Raw genomic sequence first — 19,247 nt, 5'->3', positions numbered from 1 at the left:
CTATCTTGTGCTGATGCCAAAATTCTAAATAAGCAAATCAAGTCCTTGCTTTCTATTAAGGTTACTTTTTCTACTTACAAATATTTAGCTGCTGTTTTGAAAAGTTCAACAAAAGTATAAATGCCCACTCAAAGCTGTTTCCTGATGCTATATTATTTTTCTGCTCTCTGAAAGCATAGAAACTCCCCATTTGCATGAGATTTTACCTAGTGTATTTGACGATGGAATAGATATATTTGATTATTCAAAACAAAGCTAAGACACTTACAAGCAAAGCATTTAAAATTCTCAATGAAGGCAGCTGTAATAATTAAAAAATCATCTGTAAGAAAGAGGTGTAGGAAGAGTCCTGAGGTTCAACTGTTCATATGTGTTAAGAAACGTAAGATAGAAGATACATATAAAAAAACAAAAAAATTGATAAATCAGGTAAGCATCCTGGATGTTTATTTTATGTTATTATTATGCCAAACAAATGGAGTAATATATGTGCTGAGTCCATTCAATTGTTTATTCAGTTTGGTGTCTAAAGTCAGGGATGGGTTAGTCATTTTTAGGCCTTTTCACTTTCTAAGATTCACAAATAAACCTTTCACCAGTAGGTAGCAGCAAAGAATTAAAATATTTATATTTCTTGGCTGTTTGTTCAACTGTATGTCAGTATATAGATCAGTTACATGAAAAGACAAGCAGGCAAACACATGGCAATTCATAGAACCTAAGTTTTTATATCGTTTCTTCCAGAGCATTCAGAAAACTCAGAAAGCATAGTTAACATCAGGAACATTTGCTTTGCTAATTACTCAGATACAGAGGTGGGCTGCTGCCAGAACGCCTAATTGTGCACAGTTCTGTGGCTCTGGAATGCGAGTGCAGGATTGAGTGCTATTATGCTTCCTGCACCTGTGCAGGTAGCAAAATCATGCACAGAGATGCACGTGTGGGCACGTTTCGGCAAGGGACTCACATGCAGGGAAGCAATCCCTTTACAAAGAAAAAAAGAAAAAAAAAGTTTCAGGCACCAGGAACCTAAGCTCCATTACAATCAATTGTTGTCTAAAGCAGCGTTTCCCAACCGGTGTGCCGCGGCACACTAGTGTGCCGCGAGACATCGTCAGGTGTGCCGCGGCGAGAGGCGGTGGAGGAGAGTGGGCGGATCGGGCGGGCAATGGGGCAGGGCGGAGAAGCCAGGGGCGCGTTTGGCCGGAGGCACCTACTGCCGCACCTCCCTGCCCCTGCCTCCCCACGGTGCCTCCAGCCAAACGCGCCCCTGGCTTCTCCGCCCTGCCCCATTGCCCGCCCGATCCGCCCACTCTCCTCCTCCGCCGCCTCCTGCCTTGGGGCGAGCAATCCGGGAGTCTGGGACTGTGTGGCTTTGCGCCATGAAGAGAAAACGGCCGACTTTTCCCTGCTGCCGTTTTCTCTTCATGGCGCAAAGCCACACAGTCCCAGACTCCCGGATCGCTCGCTTCTCCGGTCAGCAAAGCCATCTGCCCAGGAAAGCGCCGCGCTGGCCAGAGAAGCGAGCATTCCGGGAGTCCGGGACTGTGTGGCTTTGCGCCATGAAGAGAAAACGGCAGCAGGGAAAAGTCGGCCGTTTTCTCTTCATGGCGCAAAGCCACACAGTCCCGGACTCCCGGATTGCTCGCTTCTCCGGCCAGCGCGGCGCTTTCCTGGGCAGATGGCTTTGCTGACCGGAGAAGCGAACGATCCGGGAGTCCGGGACTGTGTGGCTTTGCGCCATGAAGAGAAAACGGCCGACTTTTCCCTGCTGCCGTTTTCTCTTCATGGCGCAAAGCCACACAGTCCCGGACTCCCGGATCGCTCGCTTCTCCGGTCAGCAAAACCATCTGCCCAGGAAAGCGCCGCGCTGGCCGGAGAAGCAAGCGATCCGGGAGTCCGGGACTGTGTGGCTTTCGGCCGGGCTAATGGGAGGCGGCGTGAGGCCGGGCGCTGGGGACGTCTGGGAGGGCGAGGAGGCTGATGGCTGCTGCGCACTCCACTCTCTCTCCGGCTCTCTCTCGCTCTTTCTTTTTCTCTCTGTTGCTGGCGTGGTGAACGAGAGAGAAAGAGAGAGAGAGAGAAAGGAGGGGAGAGAGAATGACAGAAAGAAAGCAAGAGAAAGAGAGGGAAAGAAAGCAAGAGAGAGAGAGAAAGAAAGGGGAGAAGGAGGGAGAGGGAAAGACATAGAGGGAGGGAAGGAGGGAGAGAGAAAGAGAGCAAAAAAGAGAGGAAGAAAGAAAGAGGGATGGAGAGAAAGAAGGGAAGGAAGGAAGAGAGAGAAAGAGGGAGGGAGAAATAGAGTGAAATGGAGGAAGAGATTTTTTTTGTCCAAACTTTTCTTTAGCCCCCCCGCCCCCCCTTCAGTGTTCCCCAGAATTTTGAAAACATGAATAATGTGCCACGACTCAAAAAAGGTTGGGAAACACTGGTCTAAAGCATGGCCAAGAAGATCAGTGACCAGTAGAAGATCCCAAGGAAACCAGCAGAGTTGATTAGAATTGCATGATTGCTGATACAGATCATGTCATTTCAGGGCACCTCCCTGTCACTCCCATTGCAATAGCTTGATGCCAAATATTAGAAAGAAACCCCAACCATGAAATCTTAAGCCATCCTTAGACCAAAGAAAGACACTGACATACAGGCAGAGAGGCATGTGCAGATGTGCTTGGGCTATCCTTGCACCTTGCACCAGGGGAGACATGATAGCAGTGTTCCAGTATCTCAAGGGTTGCCACAAAGAAGAAGGAGTCAACCTGAAGGTAGAACAAGAAGCAATGGGTGGAAACTGAACAAGGAGAGAAGCAACTTAGAACTAAGGAGAAATTTCCTGACAGTCAGAATGGTTGATCAGTGGAACAACTTGCCTCCAGAAGTTGTGAATGCCCCAGTACTGGAGATCTTTAAGAAGATGTTGTCTGAAGTAGTGTAGGGTTTGCTGCCTAAGCAGGGGATTGGACTAGGAAACTTTCAAGGTCCCTTCCAACTCTGTTGTTGTTGTTGTTGTTATCTCAAGGAGGAAATTAGGAAGTACCGTATTTGTTTCCCCCCACAATAAATTAGACAAATGCTGATTTCTGGCAATTGTGGCAATGCTTTTTAATTGTTATTAACAAGATAGCTCTGATTCCTTGTGATTGAGAAGGCTATTATAATTTCTACATTTTAAAAAGGAGCAAAAGATGATCTAGGTAATGAGAGATTGATAAACTTGTTGAGTGTTGTAACTAAATGATTGTGTCATATGTATGTTGGAAATACAGGCGGTCCTCATTTAATTATCACATGTTCACATGTAATGATTGACTGTTTGACCTTACCACAATGCTGGGAGAATGGTACTTATGACTGATCCTTGCACTTATGATACTCATTCTTTATCTCTGTAATCAAGTAATCATAATCTGGGCACTTAGTTCCCTACTCAGAGATACAGTATTAAAACATCTTGCAGTCACCTGCTCATAATTCGCATCCTTCTTTGTCCTCACTTAATAATGGAATAGAATTCATTTAATGACCCCAACTAGAGGTGTGTGACTGTCTTTTGTAAAGTAGTATATCACATGACACTGCACCATAGTTCCCTCTAAGCTGAGCAGTGAGCAATCGCTCACTTAAAAATCATCATCAACTCAGAGTTTTCCAAACCTGCCCAGAAGCCGAGAGGGAAAGAGTGAGAGGGAAGGAGAGAGAGAGGAAGAGAGGAAGAGAGAGAAACAGATAGAAAAAAGAGAGGAAGGAAAAGAGAAAGAAAAAGAATGAGAGTAAGGAAGAGAGAAAGAAAATCAAAATCTAGTTTGAAACTAGCTCAACTATTTAAGTGGCATTTTGATATTGATAGAGTTGCCCTATTATGAGCTCACTGTTATAGACACACAGTACAGTATTTTATTTTGAAATTCTCTGAGGCAAAACAGGGTGGGTTTTTTGTTTGTTTGTTTATTTATTTATTATTTCTGTGCCGCCCAGTCCCAAAGGGACTGCCGCTCAGACACTATACTTTTCCGCCCACCCCCCCAAAAAATTAGAGGGAACACTGGTTGTGAGTCCTATCTGAGGGGGAAATTGTTAATGTTAGTACTTGGTTTATGGGTAGCGCTATTTACGATCATAGTTCCCTCTAAGCTGAGCAGTGAGCAATCGCTCACTTAAAAATCATCATCAACTCAGAGTTTTCCAAACCTGCCCAGAAGCCGAGAGGGAAAGAGTGAGAGGGAAGGAGAGAGAGAGAGGAAGAGAGGAAGAGAGAGAAACAGATAGAAAAAAGAGAGGAAGGAAAAGAGAAAGAAAAAGAATGGGAGTAAGGAAGAGAGAAAGAAAATCAAAATCTAGTTTGAAACTAGCTCAACTATTTAAGTGGCATTTTGATATTGATAGAGTTGCCCTATTATGAGCTCACTGTTATAGACACACAGTATTTATTTATTTATTTATTTATTTATTTATTTATTTATTTATTATTTCTGTGCCGCCCAGTCCCGAAGGGACTGCCGCTCAGACACTATACTTTTCCGCCCACCCCCCAAAAAAATTAGAGGGAACACTGCACTGCACTTTATGGCCACATCACATAGTGGTGAAAATTCCAGTCCCAATTAGCATAAATAAATGAGGACTATCCATGAGAAATGCCCTTTCTCTGACTGATTAAAGAATGACAGAAGGTTTGATTCTTTTATTATTTTTCTTTATTTGTATCTGAACATCAGTATCTTACTATCTTGACTTTAGCATACCCTGTTGAAAGTCTGTTTGGATTGGGGCATGTTATAAAAGTTTAGAAACAAATAAATATAGAAATGCTTTAACTTTTGTATGCCATGCTAGATTGGCCAAGGAGAGCATACCAATACTGTTACATGTTCTTTTTTTAACACCTTTCATTTATTTTTTTATTTATTGTTAGAGTTGAAAGGGACCATGTAGGTCATCAAGTCCAACCCCCTGCCTGAGCAGGAATCCTAAAGCACCCCAGCCAAGTGGCAGTCTAATTTCCTCTTGAAAGTGTCCAGAGTTGAGGAGTTCACAACCTCTGCAGGCAGGTTGTTCCAATGGTTGATCGCTCTGACCGTCAGGAAGTTTTTCCTTAGTTCTAGGTTGAATCTCTCCTTGGTCAGCTTCCAACTGTTGTTCCTTGTCCGACCCTCTGGTGCTCTGGAGAATAGAGTGACCCCCTCCTCTCTGTGGCAACCCCTCATATACCTGTATACAGCTATCATGTCCCCTCTGGCCCTCCTTTTCTCTAGGCTATCCATGCCCAGTTCCCGCAATCTCTCTTCGTAAGTCTTGGTTTCGAGTCCCCTAATCATTTTGGTTGCTCTTTTCTCCACCTTCTCCAGAGTTTCAATGAAGTGTGGTGACCAGAACTGGATGCAGTACTCCAGATGCGGTCTGACCAGGGCATAGTAGAGTGGTATTAATACTTCCCTGGTCTTGGAGTGTATCCCTCTGTTGATGCAGCTTAGGATGGTGTTGGCTTTTTTGGCCACTGTTGCACATTGCTGGCTCTTGTTTAGTTGATTGGTGTTAGAAAGGAATTCAATTGTTTTGAACAGGGAACACATGCAAATAAATATATTTGGTTGGATTTATTCTTTGAAAGCTCAAGAGACAGAATGTATGCTAGCTGTGTTGGAAGGTGGGGAAGGGGGACAGAGATAAATATTTTTTTACGCCGAACATACTGAGCAACTAATTCCTTATTTCTGATCTTGAGGCATTGGCAAATTTACATTTTTACCTAATTGGCCTGACCAATTCTCCATGTAATAGAGGAGTTTACAGAGAAGAATTAAAACACGGGTGTGAAAAAAAACAAAAAAGGAAATTAGAATCACTTGTATCTTGTTTTACATATCTAAATATGGGCTGAGGTTTTTTTTTTTTTAAGTGTTTCCTTTCTCAGTAAAGGAAATACATAAGCTGAGAAGGAACTACATTTATAGAAAAGAAGAAACAGGTGCAGTAAGTAAAGCTTGGATTGTTGAAATGTATAAAAATATTTTTCCCCTCTAGGTCTGGTTTGCTTTCTGTTTAATCTTCTTTTGACCTATATTTTAAGATTTAAAAAATCGTGTTATGCATTTATTCTAAGGTCATTTTGTTGCCATTCTTCTATTTCCGTTTCAATTACATGTCACATCTAATGGGATCAGCTGAAAGTTTCAGAGACCCTAAATCTTTCTTTATTACAAGCCATCCTTCTGGACTTGCAGGATGTGCTCCGTGGACGGCCTTCTAGAAGTTGGTCAATACTTAGTCCTTTTGCAGCCACAGTGGACTGATTGAGTGATTAGGGGTGACAATAACCTAATCTGCTCTTGTAATTTCTAATTCATTTAAATGTCATTCCTAGTTTGTGTGAGGTTTTTTTGTTAACTGTATCCACCTTCTCAGTCACTCTTTAAAAAAACTAAGATAGGACTAAATCGCATAAACAAACCAATGTATAAATATGAAATAAATTCATCAATATTTGAGTCATTTATAGGAGATCACTTGGTGCAAACTGTTTAAATACTATTACAGTAATGGCTTTTTTTATCAGTGGAGGCCACATTTTTTAATTCAGTTGCTTACCATGTTTGTATGCTTACCATTTTTTAAAGCTAGTGGGGTTAGAGTAGAACAAATTAACAGCAGCAATAACAACAGGATCAAAAAATCTGATCTCATAGTCTTAGAAATTATTGCATTGGGGAAACTACTTCACACCCTTTTTCTTTTTAATGGCATAGTTGTTAAAATATGTCTCGGTGACTAGTTACAGCTCTGTACGTAAAAGTAATATATATATTTATGTGTAATCTGAGACGTAAGCATAGTTGTCTAGGCCATTGTTTTTCAACCAGTGTGCCGTGGCACACTAGTGTGCCGTGAGACATGGTCAGGTGTGCCGTGGGGAAATTAAACATGGGTCCCCAAACTACCATTCCTGCCAGAATATCCCTTTTGTGTTCATTGAAACAGGACCAGGTTTCACACTAAGTGAGTATAAATACATTTAGAAACTATATTATTAACTATATGTATAATATGTACTGCGTTAGAGTGTCATTTTGGTTGGTGGTGTGCCCCAGGATTTTGTAAATGTAAAAAATGTGCCGGGCTCAAAAAAGGTTGAAAATCACTGGTCTAGGCTATAGATATGTACCTGACTGTCATTATATGAGCTACACCTTTATCTGCAGCTGATAAGCCTCAATTCCTTTATCTTTCTCTGGAATCTAATTTTGTGTCAGGTAACTTTTCATATTTGTGTATACACTTGTCTTTCTCATTACAAATTGGCCAGAAGTAACCTAAGTAACCTACTATTGTTAAGTTTTATCTCTCTTTTAACTTCAACAATCGTCTGAGTGCAGGGTAAATGTTATGCCTATTTTTTCTTGTTATCATAATCTAGCTTTCTTCCTGTATATCTTTAAAGGTTTTCTTGAGGAGGCAGCAGGTGAGTGAGAGACTGAATGAATGGGCCGTCTTCAGTGAGAAGAACAAAGATCTCTGCGAATGGTTGACACAAATGGAAAGTAAAGTTTCCCAGAATGGAGATATCCTCATTGAAGAAATGATTGAAAAACTCAAAAAGGTACAAGGATCCTGCTTTACTCTTGCAGGCCATTCCATAAATACAGTGTTCCCTCGATTTCTGCGGGGGATGCGTTCCGAGACCGCCTGCGAAAGTCGAATTTCCGCGAAGTAAAGATGCGGAAGTAAATACACTATTTTTGGCTATGAACAGTATCACAAGCCTTCCCTTAACACTTTAAGCCCATAAATTGCAATTTCCCATTCCCTTAGCAACCATTTAGATTATTACTCACCATGTTTATTTATTAAAGTTTATTTAAAAAAAATATTTATTAAAGGCAGACGAAAGTTTGACGATGACATATGATGACATCGGGCGGGGAAAACTGTGGTATAGGGAAAAAACCCGCGAAGTATTTTTTAATTAATATATTTGAAAAACCGTGGTATAGACTTTTTGCAAAGTTCGAACCCGCGAAAATCAAGGGGACACTGTATTCATAGTTTATTAGAACTGCACCATGCAACATCCCAGGAAGCTTTCAGTGTAATATTGGCTATGATCCTGTAAGCTATTTTATAATTTGTTGTTCTTATAAAGGCCACAGTGGCTGAAAAATCTGCGTCTTATATTTCAACACACCTGAGTGTCACTAATTTGGCTAAATGGAACAATTTGCAAACTTTGGGGGATTTTATTTTCCTGGTGTCTATGCATATTATCTCCTATAAACACTTTCAGAATCATAGAACAGGATCAGTAGTGGGTTCTAAAATCCTTTATTACCGGTTTGCGCATGCGCGCAGAAGCGTTCCAAGTGGGTGGGTGCAGCCTCCCACCGCCAGTGCTACCAGTTCTAAGAACTGGGCCAAACACATTGAACAGGATATTTATTTATTTATTTATTGCCCACATTTATTGCCAGCCTATTGCCCCCACAATCCGGGTCCTCATTTTACCCACCTCTGAAGGATGGAAGCCTGAATCAACCTTGAGCTGGTGATGAGATTGAACCGCTGAACTACAGATCTACAGTCAGCTTCAGTGGCCTGCAGTACAGCACTCTACCTGCTCCCCCTCCCCGGCTCTCATGTTTATATCATATATTTATATGATATCATGTTTAGGTAGTATTTAGAGAAGAGCAACTATCTAGATAAGAGCAACTAGGCAACCATTTGTTGCTGTAAACAAGATCTTAGATGCTTACTGTGTTTTTTTTATGTTCTTCTGTCATTTAGGATTATCAAGATGAAATTGGAGTTGCCCAAGAGAACAAAGTGCAGCTTCAGGAAATGGGAGCACGGCTTGCTAAAGCAAGCCATGAAAGCAAAGCTCTGGAGATTGAGTATAAACTTGGCAAGGTCAATGACAGGTGGCAACATCTTTTAGATCTTATTGCAGCCAGGTATGTATGCTATGTATGCATGTGTTTAATGGTACTTCTTATCTTGGTATATTGCAAGTGGGATACAAACACAAATATTAATTTTAAAAAATCAAAACAAAACAGCTTAATTTTTGTATTAAGACTCTGTCAAAAAGAAAGATTTACAGTGATCTTCACTTTAAATAGGATATTGTAAATGCACTTCTTATTTACAATATCCTATTTTTCCAAAATCCTCTGCCTCTCATCTCTAGAACAGGATCTGTTCTTTTTTCTGCTACCATCAGAAGAATAACACCACTCGCATATCAGAAGTATCTACAGTATGTTACCCATTTTTCAGTGGTACTTAACCATTGGTTTCCATTTAAATATTTTGTAATTTTCTGTGATTTATTGGTATATAGTATTATGTTATGGCAGAATAAACCTTCTATAAAAGATTTTCGTATCTGCTGCAAAGGCCAATTCAAATAGATTAACTAAAGCAGAAATTGTTATTTTTTGTGCTATTAAATAGTTCCTCAGGAAGTGGTTTTTCAAGCAAATAATACCATAAAGATAGAAAAACTAAAGCAGCAGTATTTAGTCATGTTTTTATCATCCTGTTGTGACTGAAAGGAGCATTATACTTAAGACACATTTATAGTTTTTCATTTTTCAGCCATTGTAAATTATAATGGGACACCTTCAATATAAATATACTAATTTTATTAAATAAATGCTAAAATTAACTTACCTAAAGTTTATTTATCTGGAAAAAAAACCAGTATGAACGATGGATTGTTATTTTTACTCTACTATTTTCCTTTAGCTTTGTACCTTTGTTGAAATTCAGTTATTTTAGATGGTTCAAAAAATCTCTTTCTTTGCTACTTTAAAGGCCTTTAAAGGCCTCCCAACAGTTGGAAAGATTCATAAAAATTATAAAATAGGAACAGGAAGTCCAGATAGCACCCAGCAAAGGAACAAACCAAACAAATAGTCCACTCTTTATTTTTATTTGATTACACCAGCCAGACACACTTTTTCCTGGATTGCTTTTTGGACAATTGAGTCCACAGCTGCTCAGAATTTATAGTGGATGCTTTTTTACCCTTCCCCTCCTCCATTCACAGCCTACATTCCTGAAGATCACCCTGACACATGTTGATGAATGTAAGTTTTATTTAGAAACATGACCACTTGTCACGCAGCTGAGTCTCATGTTATCAGGCAGTGACTTACTAACTTTTGTTTGGAGGGTGAGCACTGTTTGCACAGTACTGTAAAGTACACAGTTTCCAGTAATAATTGGATTGAAATTGAATGCTATTAATTATTATCCTGGAAAATTTAATGCTTGTGCTGGTGGATTTACATGCCCTGAAAATGGCAGACGATCACAGTGTGGATTCAGATCTTCCTGACTGCAATTGTGATGTGTCAAGGCAAGCAAAATTTTGAATCTTTTATTATTATGCTTTGTCGTATTGCTGATCCTGATAAATAAAGGGTTCCTAGTAATGAAGAGAGCCATAAAAAATAATGGGCTCCATTGGAAAAAAATATTTCTATATGCATGGTACAACACAGAGGAAGAAAATAGAAAATGTATTTGAATGTCAGACTTTTTCCTGCTGTAAATGTGGCATGGAAAAAGGATTGTGTGGGGAATGATTTAATAAAAGTATTTCAAACTACAAAAAATCAATGTTAAAAAAAATAGAAAAAGAGTTTCAGAAAGTATTTCAAAATTTTACTCAGATTAAACAACCAAGGACTTTTGCAACATCCATATTATTTGATATTAAGACTAATATTTGGGGGGTTTGCTTTCTGTTTATTTTATTAAACAGTGTAACTGAAATTTTTGAAATCACGTTCTTGCTCCTTTTTAAAGATGGTTATTATTAGCAAACAGTTGTCTTATTTATACATAGTTGTGACCTCATGGTGCATTATAGTGCAGTTGAGTCATAATATATCTTTTAATTAAAATATACTTTAAGGTTTACATATCTGAAAAAGTTTTCATAGTATTTAATGAATAATAATAAAGCAATAAATTATCCCTGCATATATTTTAACCTTAAATATGTTTCCAGTACTGTATTTAATTCAAGGTAATACATTTAAAGTATTAATTTAAAGTTAAGAATATTTATCCAACAATAAAGATACTTCTAAATAATTGCAACAGTATCAGTGTTGAACTGTAGGATGTATTTACAAAGTTTGGCAAATTTACTGTAGCTATAGATTAAAACTGCTAAATTTAGACCTATCCTGTGCTGAAATCTGCTCTTTTTGGTACTTTTTTATCAGGAGAAAAATCCTCCCCAGCTTCTTGAAGCAATGTGGGGGAGATGTTACATTTTGCTAAGAATGTTAGCTTCCATAAATATTGTAGTTTTATCTGAGAGATCATATCGCTTTGGCCCCCAATTATTTCTTGCACGATTGTATATATTTTCAGTTGAAATGGATATATGTTATAGTGAAACTGCAGGTTTCCAAATAATATACACTCAAGTACAGTAAACTTCTGGCGAGAACATGCAGAATGAGTATCTGACTAAGACTCAAAATATGTTGTTACACTAACGTGTTCATTTCATGAATAAAGGACTGTTGACAGTTCTGTTATGATAAGTATTTAGTTTTTTTTAAAACCAGACATGCTAAAATAAACCACAAACTTTGACACTGTGACACTAAGCAAAAGAGAATTGCAATAGTATATTAAATTGAATTACTATAGTTAATTTCTGGTGGGTTTTGCCAGAAAGAGAAGAAACACATTGCAGAAGTGTGCACAGAAAGAAGCATTGCTTTCCTTGCACTAGCTTTAGCCCAACCATACAAAAAAAGAACAAGCTTATTTTCACACAATGAACAGTATTTTTGAATGATGGACCTAGAATTAATTTTAACAGTGTTTGTACATCTATATAATATGTGACTAAGTTATGAAAGAGGAAATTCTGCCTGACAAGATTGAGATTGAAACAATAGGCTGACATAGAAAAATATTTTACATTGGACATATAAAAAAAACTATCTGATGACTTAATAATTAAAAGGGATATACAAACAACAAAAATGAGAGTGACCTGGACAATTTTTATATGGGATTTACAATAGAGGCATGTTAAAAGTTTTGAAAAATTTTGTGAGAAAGAATTAAAAAAATATGAATAGAAGTTAAGTTTTACATCATTATTTGAAAGGACTAAACTAAAGAATGGGGTTGATAGAAGTAAAAGGAAGGAATATAAAGTTGGTTTATTTGAGCATAGTTAAACTTAATAGTTAGCTCACTCTGGTAACACTTAATATTTTTTTTACATCAGAACTCAATTGTTTATATATCTGTTTATAGATGAGAGATAGGACATGGCAGAAGAGTAAAAAGAGATCATTTATTGTAATTTAAGAGAAGGTGATAAGTTACTAAAATTGTTTACATTGTGATGAAAATGTGAAGGCACTTTATAATATATTTCTTTTTATATATTATATTCTTATTGAGACAACTTCAGGAAGCTTAAAATAGCTATAAACAGTTGAATAGTCATAGCAGGCACAAAAATTTCTGACTCTATGTTGGGGAAAACTCAGGTCTTCAAACTCTTTTGAAAGACAGGCAGGGGCTGGGTCCATTCAAATCTCAGAGGTAATACTAAAGTGATGGATTCATTCTGTAATATCTTATCAGACAGGCATAACACCTCTGCATTTTGTACCAGCTGTCCAAGTAGTTTGAGCACATTCTTCCCCATCCAGAGTGCTACAGCCACCAGATCCTGAGACAGAACCTTAAAACATGGCTTAACTAGCCAAAGGTTGAAATTCACAGTTTGGTATCATCACCACAAAGATTATCTCTAACTCCATTGTGACAGATGATGAGATCCTGTTGCCCAATGTCAATCCTAAGCAGAAGCAATGAAAGAGTTGAGCCTGCCACAAAGCAAGGGCCAAGGACTAGACCTCTGCCCACAATAAACTGCAACTGAATCCATTTCTAGTGGAAGGAAAATTAACTACAACACTGTACCTCCAACCCTTGAAGTCAGAAGGATCAATGGTATCAAAGTTGTTCAGTGATAAAAAAGAACCACTTCTAAGTGTGTCATAGGTCCTCCATAATTATGATTAGTGCCATATCTGCACTACACCCAGGCTTGAAACTCAACTGGAAGAGAGTTAGATAATTGGTTTTCAGTACAACAGTGTCTTATTGAAGATGGGACAAACCACCACCACCTCAACACAGATTGAATTCATCATCCCATCTCTCAAGGATGAACCAACTAGGGAATGACCCCATCCAATCCCTCAGAACTAACAAACACCAACTCTTCCTAGCTGATAGACCGTATGTCAATCAACTTTACATGTTCTGCACAGTTGGAGTGATAATCCAAATTCTTTTCCAGCAGACACCTAACTCCACCCTCCCCAGTCCCATTTATTTACCACATTTAAATGGACACCCATCTGACAACAGCAACTCTGGGCAGTATTAACCTTTCAGATGGTTTTTCTTATTCATCTCTTCCTTAAGGACTAGGCAACCTTAAACAAAACTGACAGATGGCACTCCCAAAAATAAAGTGGAAAATGATAGTGTTTTATCCCCGTTTTTTGCTACTGTGTAATCCTTAATAAACATTTTTCCTGTTATCAGAGTTTTTCTTTTTCCTCCAGAGATGCTGTTGGTGCAATATTTCTTCTGTCACCAGCTTGAAATTTTATTTGACAATTAGGAGGACTTTCATAATGTACACAAGTTACACAAACTTAAGCAAGACCTATCACCAACCTCTCTTCTCAAGAAGTGACTAGGGCTTAGTCAAACTGCACACTAGAAGATAAGGATGTTCTCCAGTGCCTTCTGAAAACTAAAAAGAGTAATTAGGCATCATATATACTTTAATATATATGATTTAAGATCTATTTTTGTTCTGATCCTCACCCTTAGCAATTTGTCAAGTAGATTGGAGACAGACAGATTGACTGGTCCAAAGTCATCCAATCAGTTTGCATGACTGACAATAAAATAGATCTACAGTTTCTATTCTTAAACACTATTATTATTATTTTATTATTATTTATTAGATTTGTATGCCGCCCCTCTCCGGAGACTCGGAGCGGCTCACAACAATAAACAGTACAAATCCAATAATTAAAAACAATTTAAAACCCTTAATATAAAAAGCAATCATACATCTCATACAAACCATGCATAAAACGGAGTGGTCCAGGGGAATAAATTTCCCCATGCCTGACGACAGAGGTGGGTTTTAAGGAGTTTGCGAAAGGCAAAGAGGGTGGGGGCAATCCTAACCTCTGGGGGGGAGTTGATTCCAGAGGGTCGGGGCCGCCACAGAGGAAACTATACCGCACTAATTCTTCCGTTCACTAGAAATATTGAACCTGAAGAACTCATTGCTAAATGAAAACAAGCCTTTTCCTATTTCCATGATCTAAAAATAATTATTGTAAACAATATATTTTAAAAGTATTCTTTTAATAGGTATCAGTATTATTTGTACTTTTATGCATACTTTTTATGCTTGCTGATGAACACACTGAGTTATGTTATTCATATCCATTCTAAAAATCAAGACTACATCGATACTAAAAATTGTTAAAATATGTCAGTTAAATAGATCTCCTGAGAAAATATGCTCATGATGTTGTCTGTGGTTTTTAACAGGATGAAGAAACTGAAGGAGACCTTGGTGGCAATCCAGCAGTTGGATAAGAACATGAGCATCTTGAGATCTTGGCTCGCCCATATTGAATCAGAGTTATCCAAAGCCATTGTCTATGAAACTTGTGATTCCGAGGAGATTCAAAGGAAACTAAATGAACAGCAGGTAAAACAAAAACATGAGGTAGAAGAGCAATCCAAACAAAACAAAAAATCCCCCAAAATGAAATATTTCCCATTGCATAATGGTGAAGGTGATCCAAGTGTGGAGCAGGTTTGGGTCTGCTGTTTCCTGTTGTACAAGAGGGCAGCAAGGAAGATGCCCTTAAATTTCAAGGCAAGTGATGCTTTTAGCATTATTCTGGTAGAATCGTCTGCTGGCTTGACCACCAGTCAACATGGAACTGCTTACTGAGCCTGCCAATTGGAGGTAAGGCACTATCATATTATGTACAGAATGTTAGCTTCTGGTTTGATTGGCTTTTTATTGTGTAGAAGTGAAATGCGAGGCATTCTTAACTGCCTTATATACAAATGAAATCTTTGTTTTAGTATTTTACAACTTTAAAAGTTGGTGAGATGAAAACAAATGTTGAATTTGGGAAGGCCAAATTATACTTCCTCCCATTGGCTGTTTCTACGTTACTGTTGTTTTTATTGTTTTCCATGCAGAGTTCAATTATGTAAACAAATTTGGATACACTGTCGGGGAAATTAAGAGAGTAATTCTAATATTCTAATATTTATAAAATGCTTGTATAAAATCAAAAATAGCTGATAGATATTCCTACCCAAGAACAGAATATTTTTCCGTCTACCTAAATGAGGCACTTGGAAATATAGTAGTACCTCTACTTAAGAATGCCTCTACTTAAGAACTTTTCTAGATAAGAACCAGGTGTTCAAGATTTTTTTGCCTCTACTTAAGAACCATTTTCTACTTAAGCAACTGAGCTGGGAAAAATCTCCCAGGAAATTTGAGAGTGGCACTAACGCCCAGCCAGTTTTCTGCCATTCCCCCTTTAATCCCTGCCATCTGGGCTGCCAGAGGAGCCTTTTGGTGGTGCTTAAGGAGGCTTTGGCAGTTCAGAGTGAACGAAACATTTTCCTTTCTCTGGGCACTTGGACAGGGAATAAACCTCTGCCAGGACCCAGAGAAAAGAAATGCTCTCTTCACTCTGGGCAGCCGAGGAGTCATCACAGCGAAGGAAAGGCGCCGGCTACAAAATGAGTGAGTGAGAGGAGAGGGGAGCCCTTCAGCATGGGAAGGAAGAGGCAGCAGGTAGCAGCAGCAGCAGGCAGTGTATGGAAGGCAGCCTCGCACCGGGTGTATGGGAGGTGCGTGCTCCTCCTTGCTGCCTCAAAGTCCCTCTTTTTTTTAAAGCCTTAAAGTTTTGAATTTTTTTGATTCCCCTCACTTCACCTTCTTCCTTCGGCAGCGACTCTCTTCCTCCTCTTCTTCCTCCTCCTCCTTCCACCCAAATTCCGAGCTTTTATTTCTTACCTAATGGGTTTGCACACATTATTTGTTTTTACATTGATTCCTATGGGAAAAATTGCTTCTACTTAAGAACATTTCTACTTAAGAACCTGGTCACAGAACAAATTAAGTTCTTAAGTAGAGCCACCACTGTATATTCTTAAGCTAAGCATTTGTCAGGTGCAAACAATCAAGACCATACATTCAGTTGAGGTTCAAAAGATTGATTGATCAGGCACAAGAATCTAGTCAACTATAAGTTCAGCACCATATTTTCCCAAAAATACGAAACTACCCCAAAATAAGGCCCAGCCTGTTTTGTACCTAATATAAGCCCTACCCTAAAATAATTCCTAGTGAAGGGGTGGACATGGCAGCGAGCGCCTGTGAGCCGACGGTGTCTGGCAGTAGTGGCAGCCCGCACAACATAGGTGAGTTGAGTACCTGTGCAAGCAGCAGATGGAAGCAATGGCAGGGGCAAGGCAGGTGATTCAGACACACCATGTGGGCCACAGGAAAGCCGAGTTTCTGTGCGCTGGAGCAGCAGGCAGCTGCTGCTCCAGCCAACTGACATCACGTAGTGACACCAGCAACAGATAGAGACAGAGGCATGGGGCGGGGGGGGGGGGGCAATCCAAATGCACCACATGAACCACTGGAAAGCTGAGCAGCTCTGAGGTGCAGTGTAGGGCAGCCGCAGGAGGCTCATCTTTGCATCTCTCAGCTTGCCCGCAGCCTGCTCCATACAGTCTGCTGTATGCCTTCTGCTCTGTGCAGCTTGCTGGCTTTTGTGTGTGCACTGAGGGGCAGAGCGCCTAGCTGGGCTGATCATCCTGAATCGTGTTTCCCCAAAAACAAGCCCTAGTGTTTATTTTGGGGCCCAAAAGAAAACAAGGGGTACTAAATTGTGACAGATAAGGGTTAATTGAATTTATTTATTTATTAGATTTGTATGCCGCCCCTCTCCGTAGACTCGGGGCGGCTCACGACATACAATAGAACAATTCACAACAAATCTAATAAATTTAAAAAGCATTAAAAAACCCCATTATTAAACCAGTCATACACACAGACATACCATACATAAATTGTATAGGCCCGGGGGAAGGGGGAATGCCTCAATTCCCCCATGCCTGACAGCAGAGATGAGTTTTAAGGAGTTTACAAAGGCAAGGAGGGTGGGGGCAGTTCTAATCTCCGTGGGGAGCTGGTTCCAGAGAGTAGGGGCCGCCACAGAGAAGGCTATTCCCCTGGGTCCTGCCAGGCGACATTGTTTAGTCGACGGAACCAGGAGAAGGCCAACTCTGTGGGACCTGATCGGTCGCTGGGATTCGTGCGGCAGAAGGCGGTCCCAGAGATATTCTGGTCCGATGCCATGAAGGGCTTTATAGGTCATAACCAACAAGAGGGGTTGGACTTGGACCATTGTGGGAACATAACAACTCTAAGTTAGTAACACACTTAACTCTTAAAATATTCAAGGAGTAAGATTCTTTCATTGAATAGACCTTTATTACAGTCAAAGACCATCAATATAATAATAATTTTAAAAAACAGAACATCCAAGAACCATTTCAGATTCTTAGAATCTAGACATTTTAGTATCTCTTTGATCCTAGTAGCAGATTCTTGGGTGATAAATGTAGTCCTTGACTTACAGCAGTTCGTTGACCATCCAAAGTTGGTCGTCACCCTGTTGTACATACTCCTGATCAGTTGGAGGATGATGAAGATATTGAGGACTCGGATTCAGATAGTGTTTATGAATTAGTGGGGCCCCCGGGGTTACAGGTAGTAGAACAGGCGGGAGGCCAGCCACAGGATGGGGCTATGAGTTCAGGATCTAGTGAGGGAGAATCAGACGCTCACTGGGTTAACCCTAAATTCAGAAGGGCCCAAAAACGTAGAGAACAGAGGTCTGGAAGAAGATATTAAGGAGAGGAATGGGTTAAATATTGTAGTGATGTATTTGGCACATCAGGGGGTCAGTGGAGAAGAAGGGTGGAGTTTCAACATTGCCGAAAGGAAAATGGATGTGTTTTTGCCATTCTAAAGTAAGCCAAAGTATTTTGTATTGTTATCAGTCAGTGCTGCTGTTTTTCAAAGTTATGTGCTTAGGAAAATAAATCTTGTTTAAGTGAAGCAGGAGGAGGAATGTGAGAAATGCAGCTAAGAAAGATAACGGACAGAGTGCTGTATGGAATGTGTTTGAATTACAGGAGAGCAGAGAAATAAATGGAATTTCTTTATTCATGAAATGATGCATTTAATAAGAGTTATTTGTAATTGCTAAACTTCTACCAGAAACCAGAACACACCCAAGTCAACAACGACTTGCTAGGTGTTGAAGTTCTTGGACATCTGGAGACAAATGACTTACAAAATTTATGACTTTTGGCTGACCAACCAAAATTGACCCATTGTAAATATACAAAAGATGTATATATCTCGCTATGATGAAGGCACACATTTGCGACGAATCACCACTGCTGCTACGCAGAATCTGGCATTGTGTCATATAACCATCTATCATTTCCATTACATATATCATAAAATATCATTTATGTTACCTTGTGTCCAGTAATAGGTTACAAATTCCGTTGCTCTTGTTTGCATGCACACTTGTGTGCGGAAGCATCCAGGGTCGATGGGTGGAGCCTCCCGCTGCCACCGCTACCGATTCGTAGAACTGGGCCATATTGGTAGCAACCCACTACTTCTTGTGTCCTGTAAAACAAATTATTGTGGGTTAAAAATATAAATATAAATATTGCATCAGTCAGAAAATTTCACCCTTTTGCTTTTCTCTTCTCTTTTTAAAAAGAGACTAAACAGCCACTTATCTGAAATGGTATAGGTTCTTCCTCTTGAGCTAGAGGCTGCACTAGAAGACCTCCAAGATCCCTTTCAGTTCTGTTCTGTTCTATTCTAGTTCTTAGCCTTGCCATATAGTCCTTACCTCAAATCATTCCCCTCTGATTATCCAAATATTTTAATCACCCCCCATTTCCCTCTCTGTCCACCGTCTCCTCTGCATTCAATTGCAGATCAACAATAAATCTACAGGATAGATTTGGAGCCCCTTCTTGATTTAACAGTTATTGCTTTTTGCCACTCTGTCATCCCCTTATCACCC

At 39.5% G+C, this 19,247-nt stretch overlaps 1 protein-coding gene across 2 annotated transcripts in view; it reads left to right on the top strand.

Moving 5' to 3' along the window:
* Window positions 1–19,247, top strand: part of SYNE1 (spectrin repeat containing nuclear envelope protein 1) — a 354,964-nt gene that overhangs the window by 288,559 nt on the left and 47,158 nt on the right. For both annotated transcript variants that reach the window (XM_070733725.1, XM_070733726.1), the window contains 3 exons: window positions 7,436–7,594; window positions 8,779–8,945; window positions 14,635–14,797. In XM_070733725.1, coding sequence (XP_070589826.1) covers window positions 7,436–7,594; window positions 8,779–8,945; window positions 14,635–14,797 — 489 coding nt within the window. The remainder of the gene's footprint in view (window positions 1–7,435; window positions 7,595–8,778; window positions 8,946–14,634; window positions 14,798–19,247) is intronic.

This window comes from Erythrolamprus reginae, chromosome 1 (assembly GCF_031021105.1).
Source record: "Erythrolamprus reginae isolate rEryReg1 chromosome 1, rEryReg1.hap1, whole genome shotgun sequence".
NCBI classification, from domain to species: domain Eukaryota; kingdom Metazoa; phylum Chordata; class Lepidosauria; order Squamata; family Dipsadidae; genus Erythrolamprus; species Erythrolamprus reginae.
Note: the sequence above shows the minus strand (reverse complement) of the source record. Positions and strands in the feature narration are given on the sequence as shown.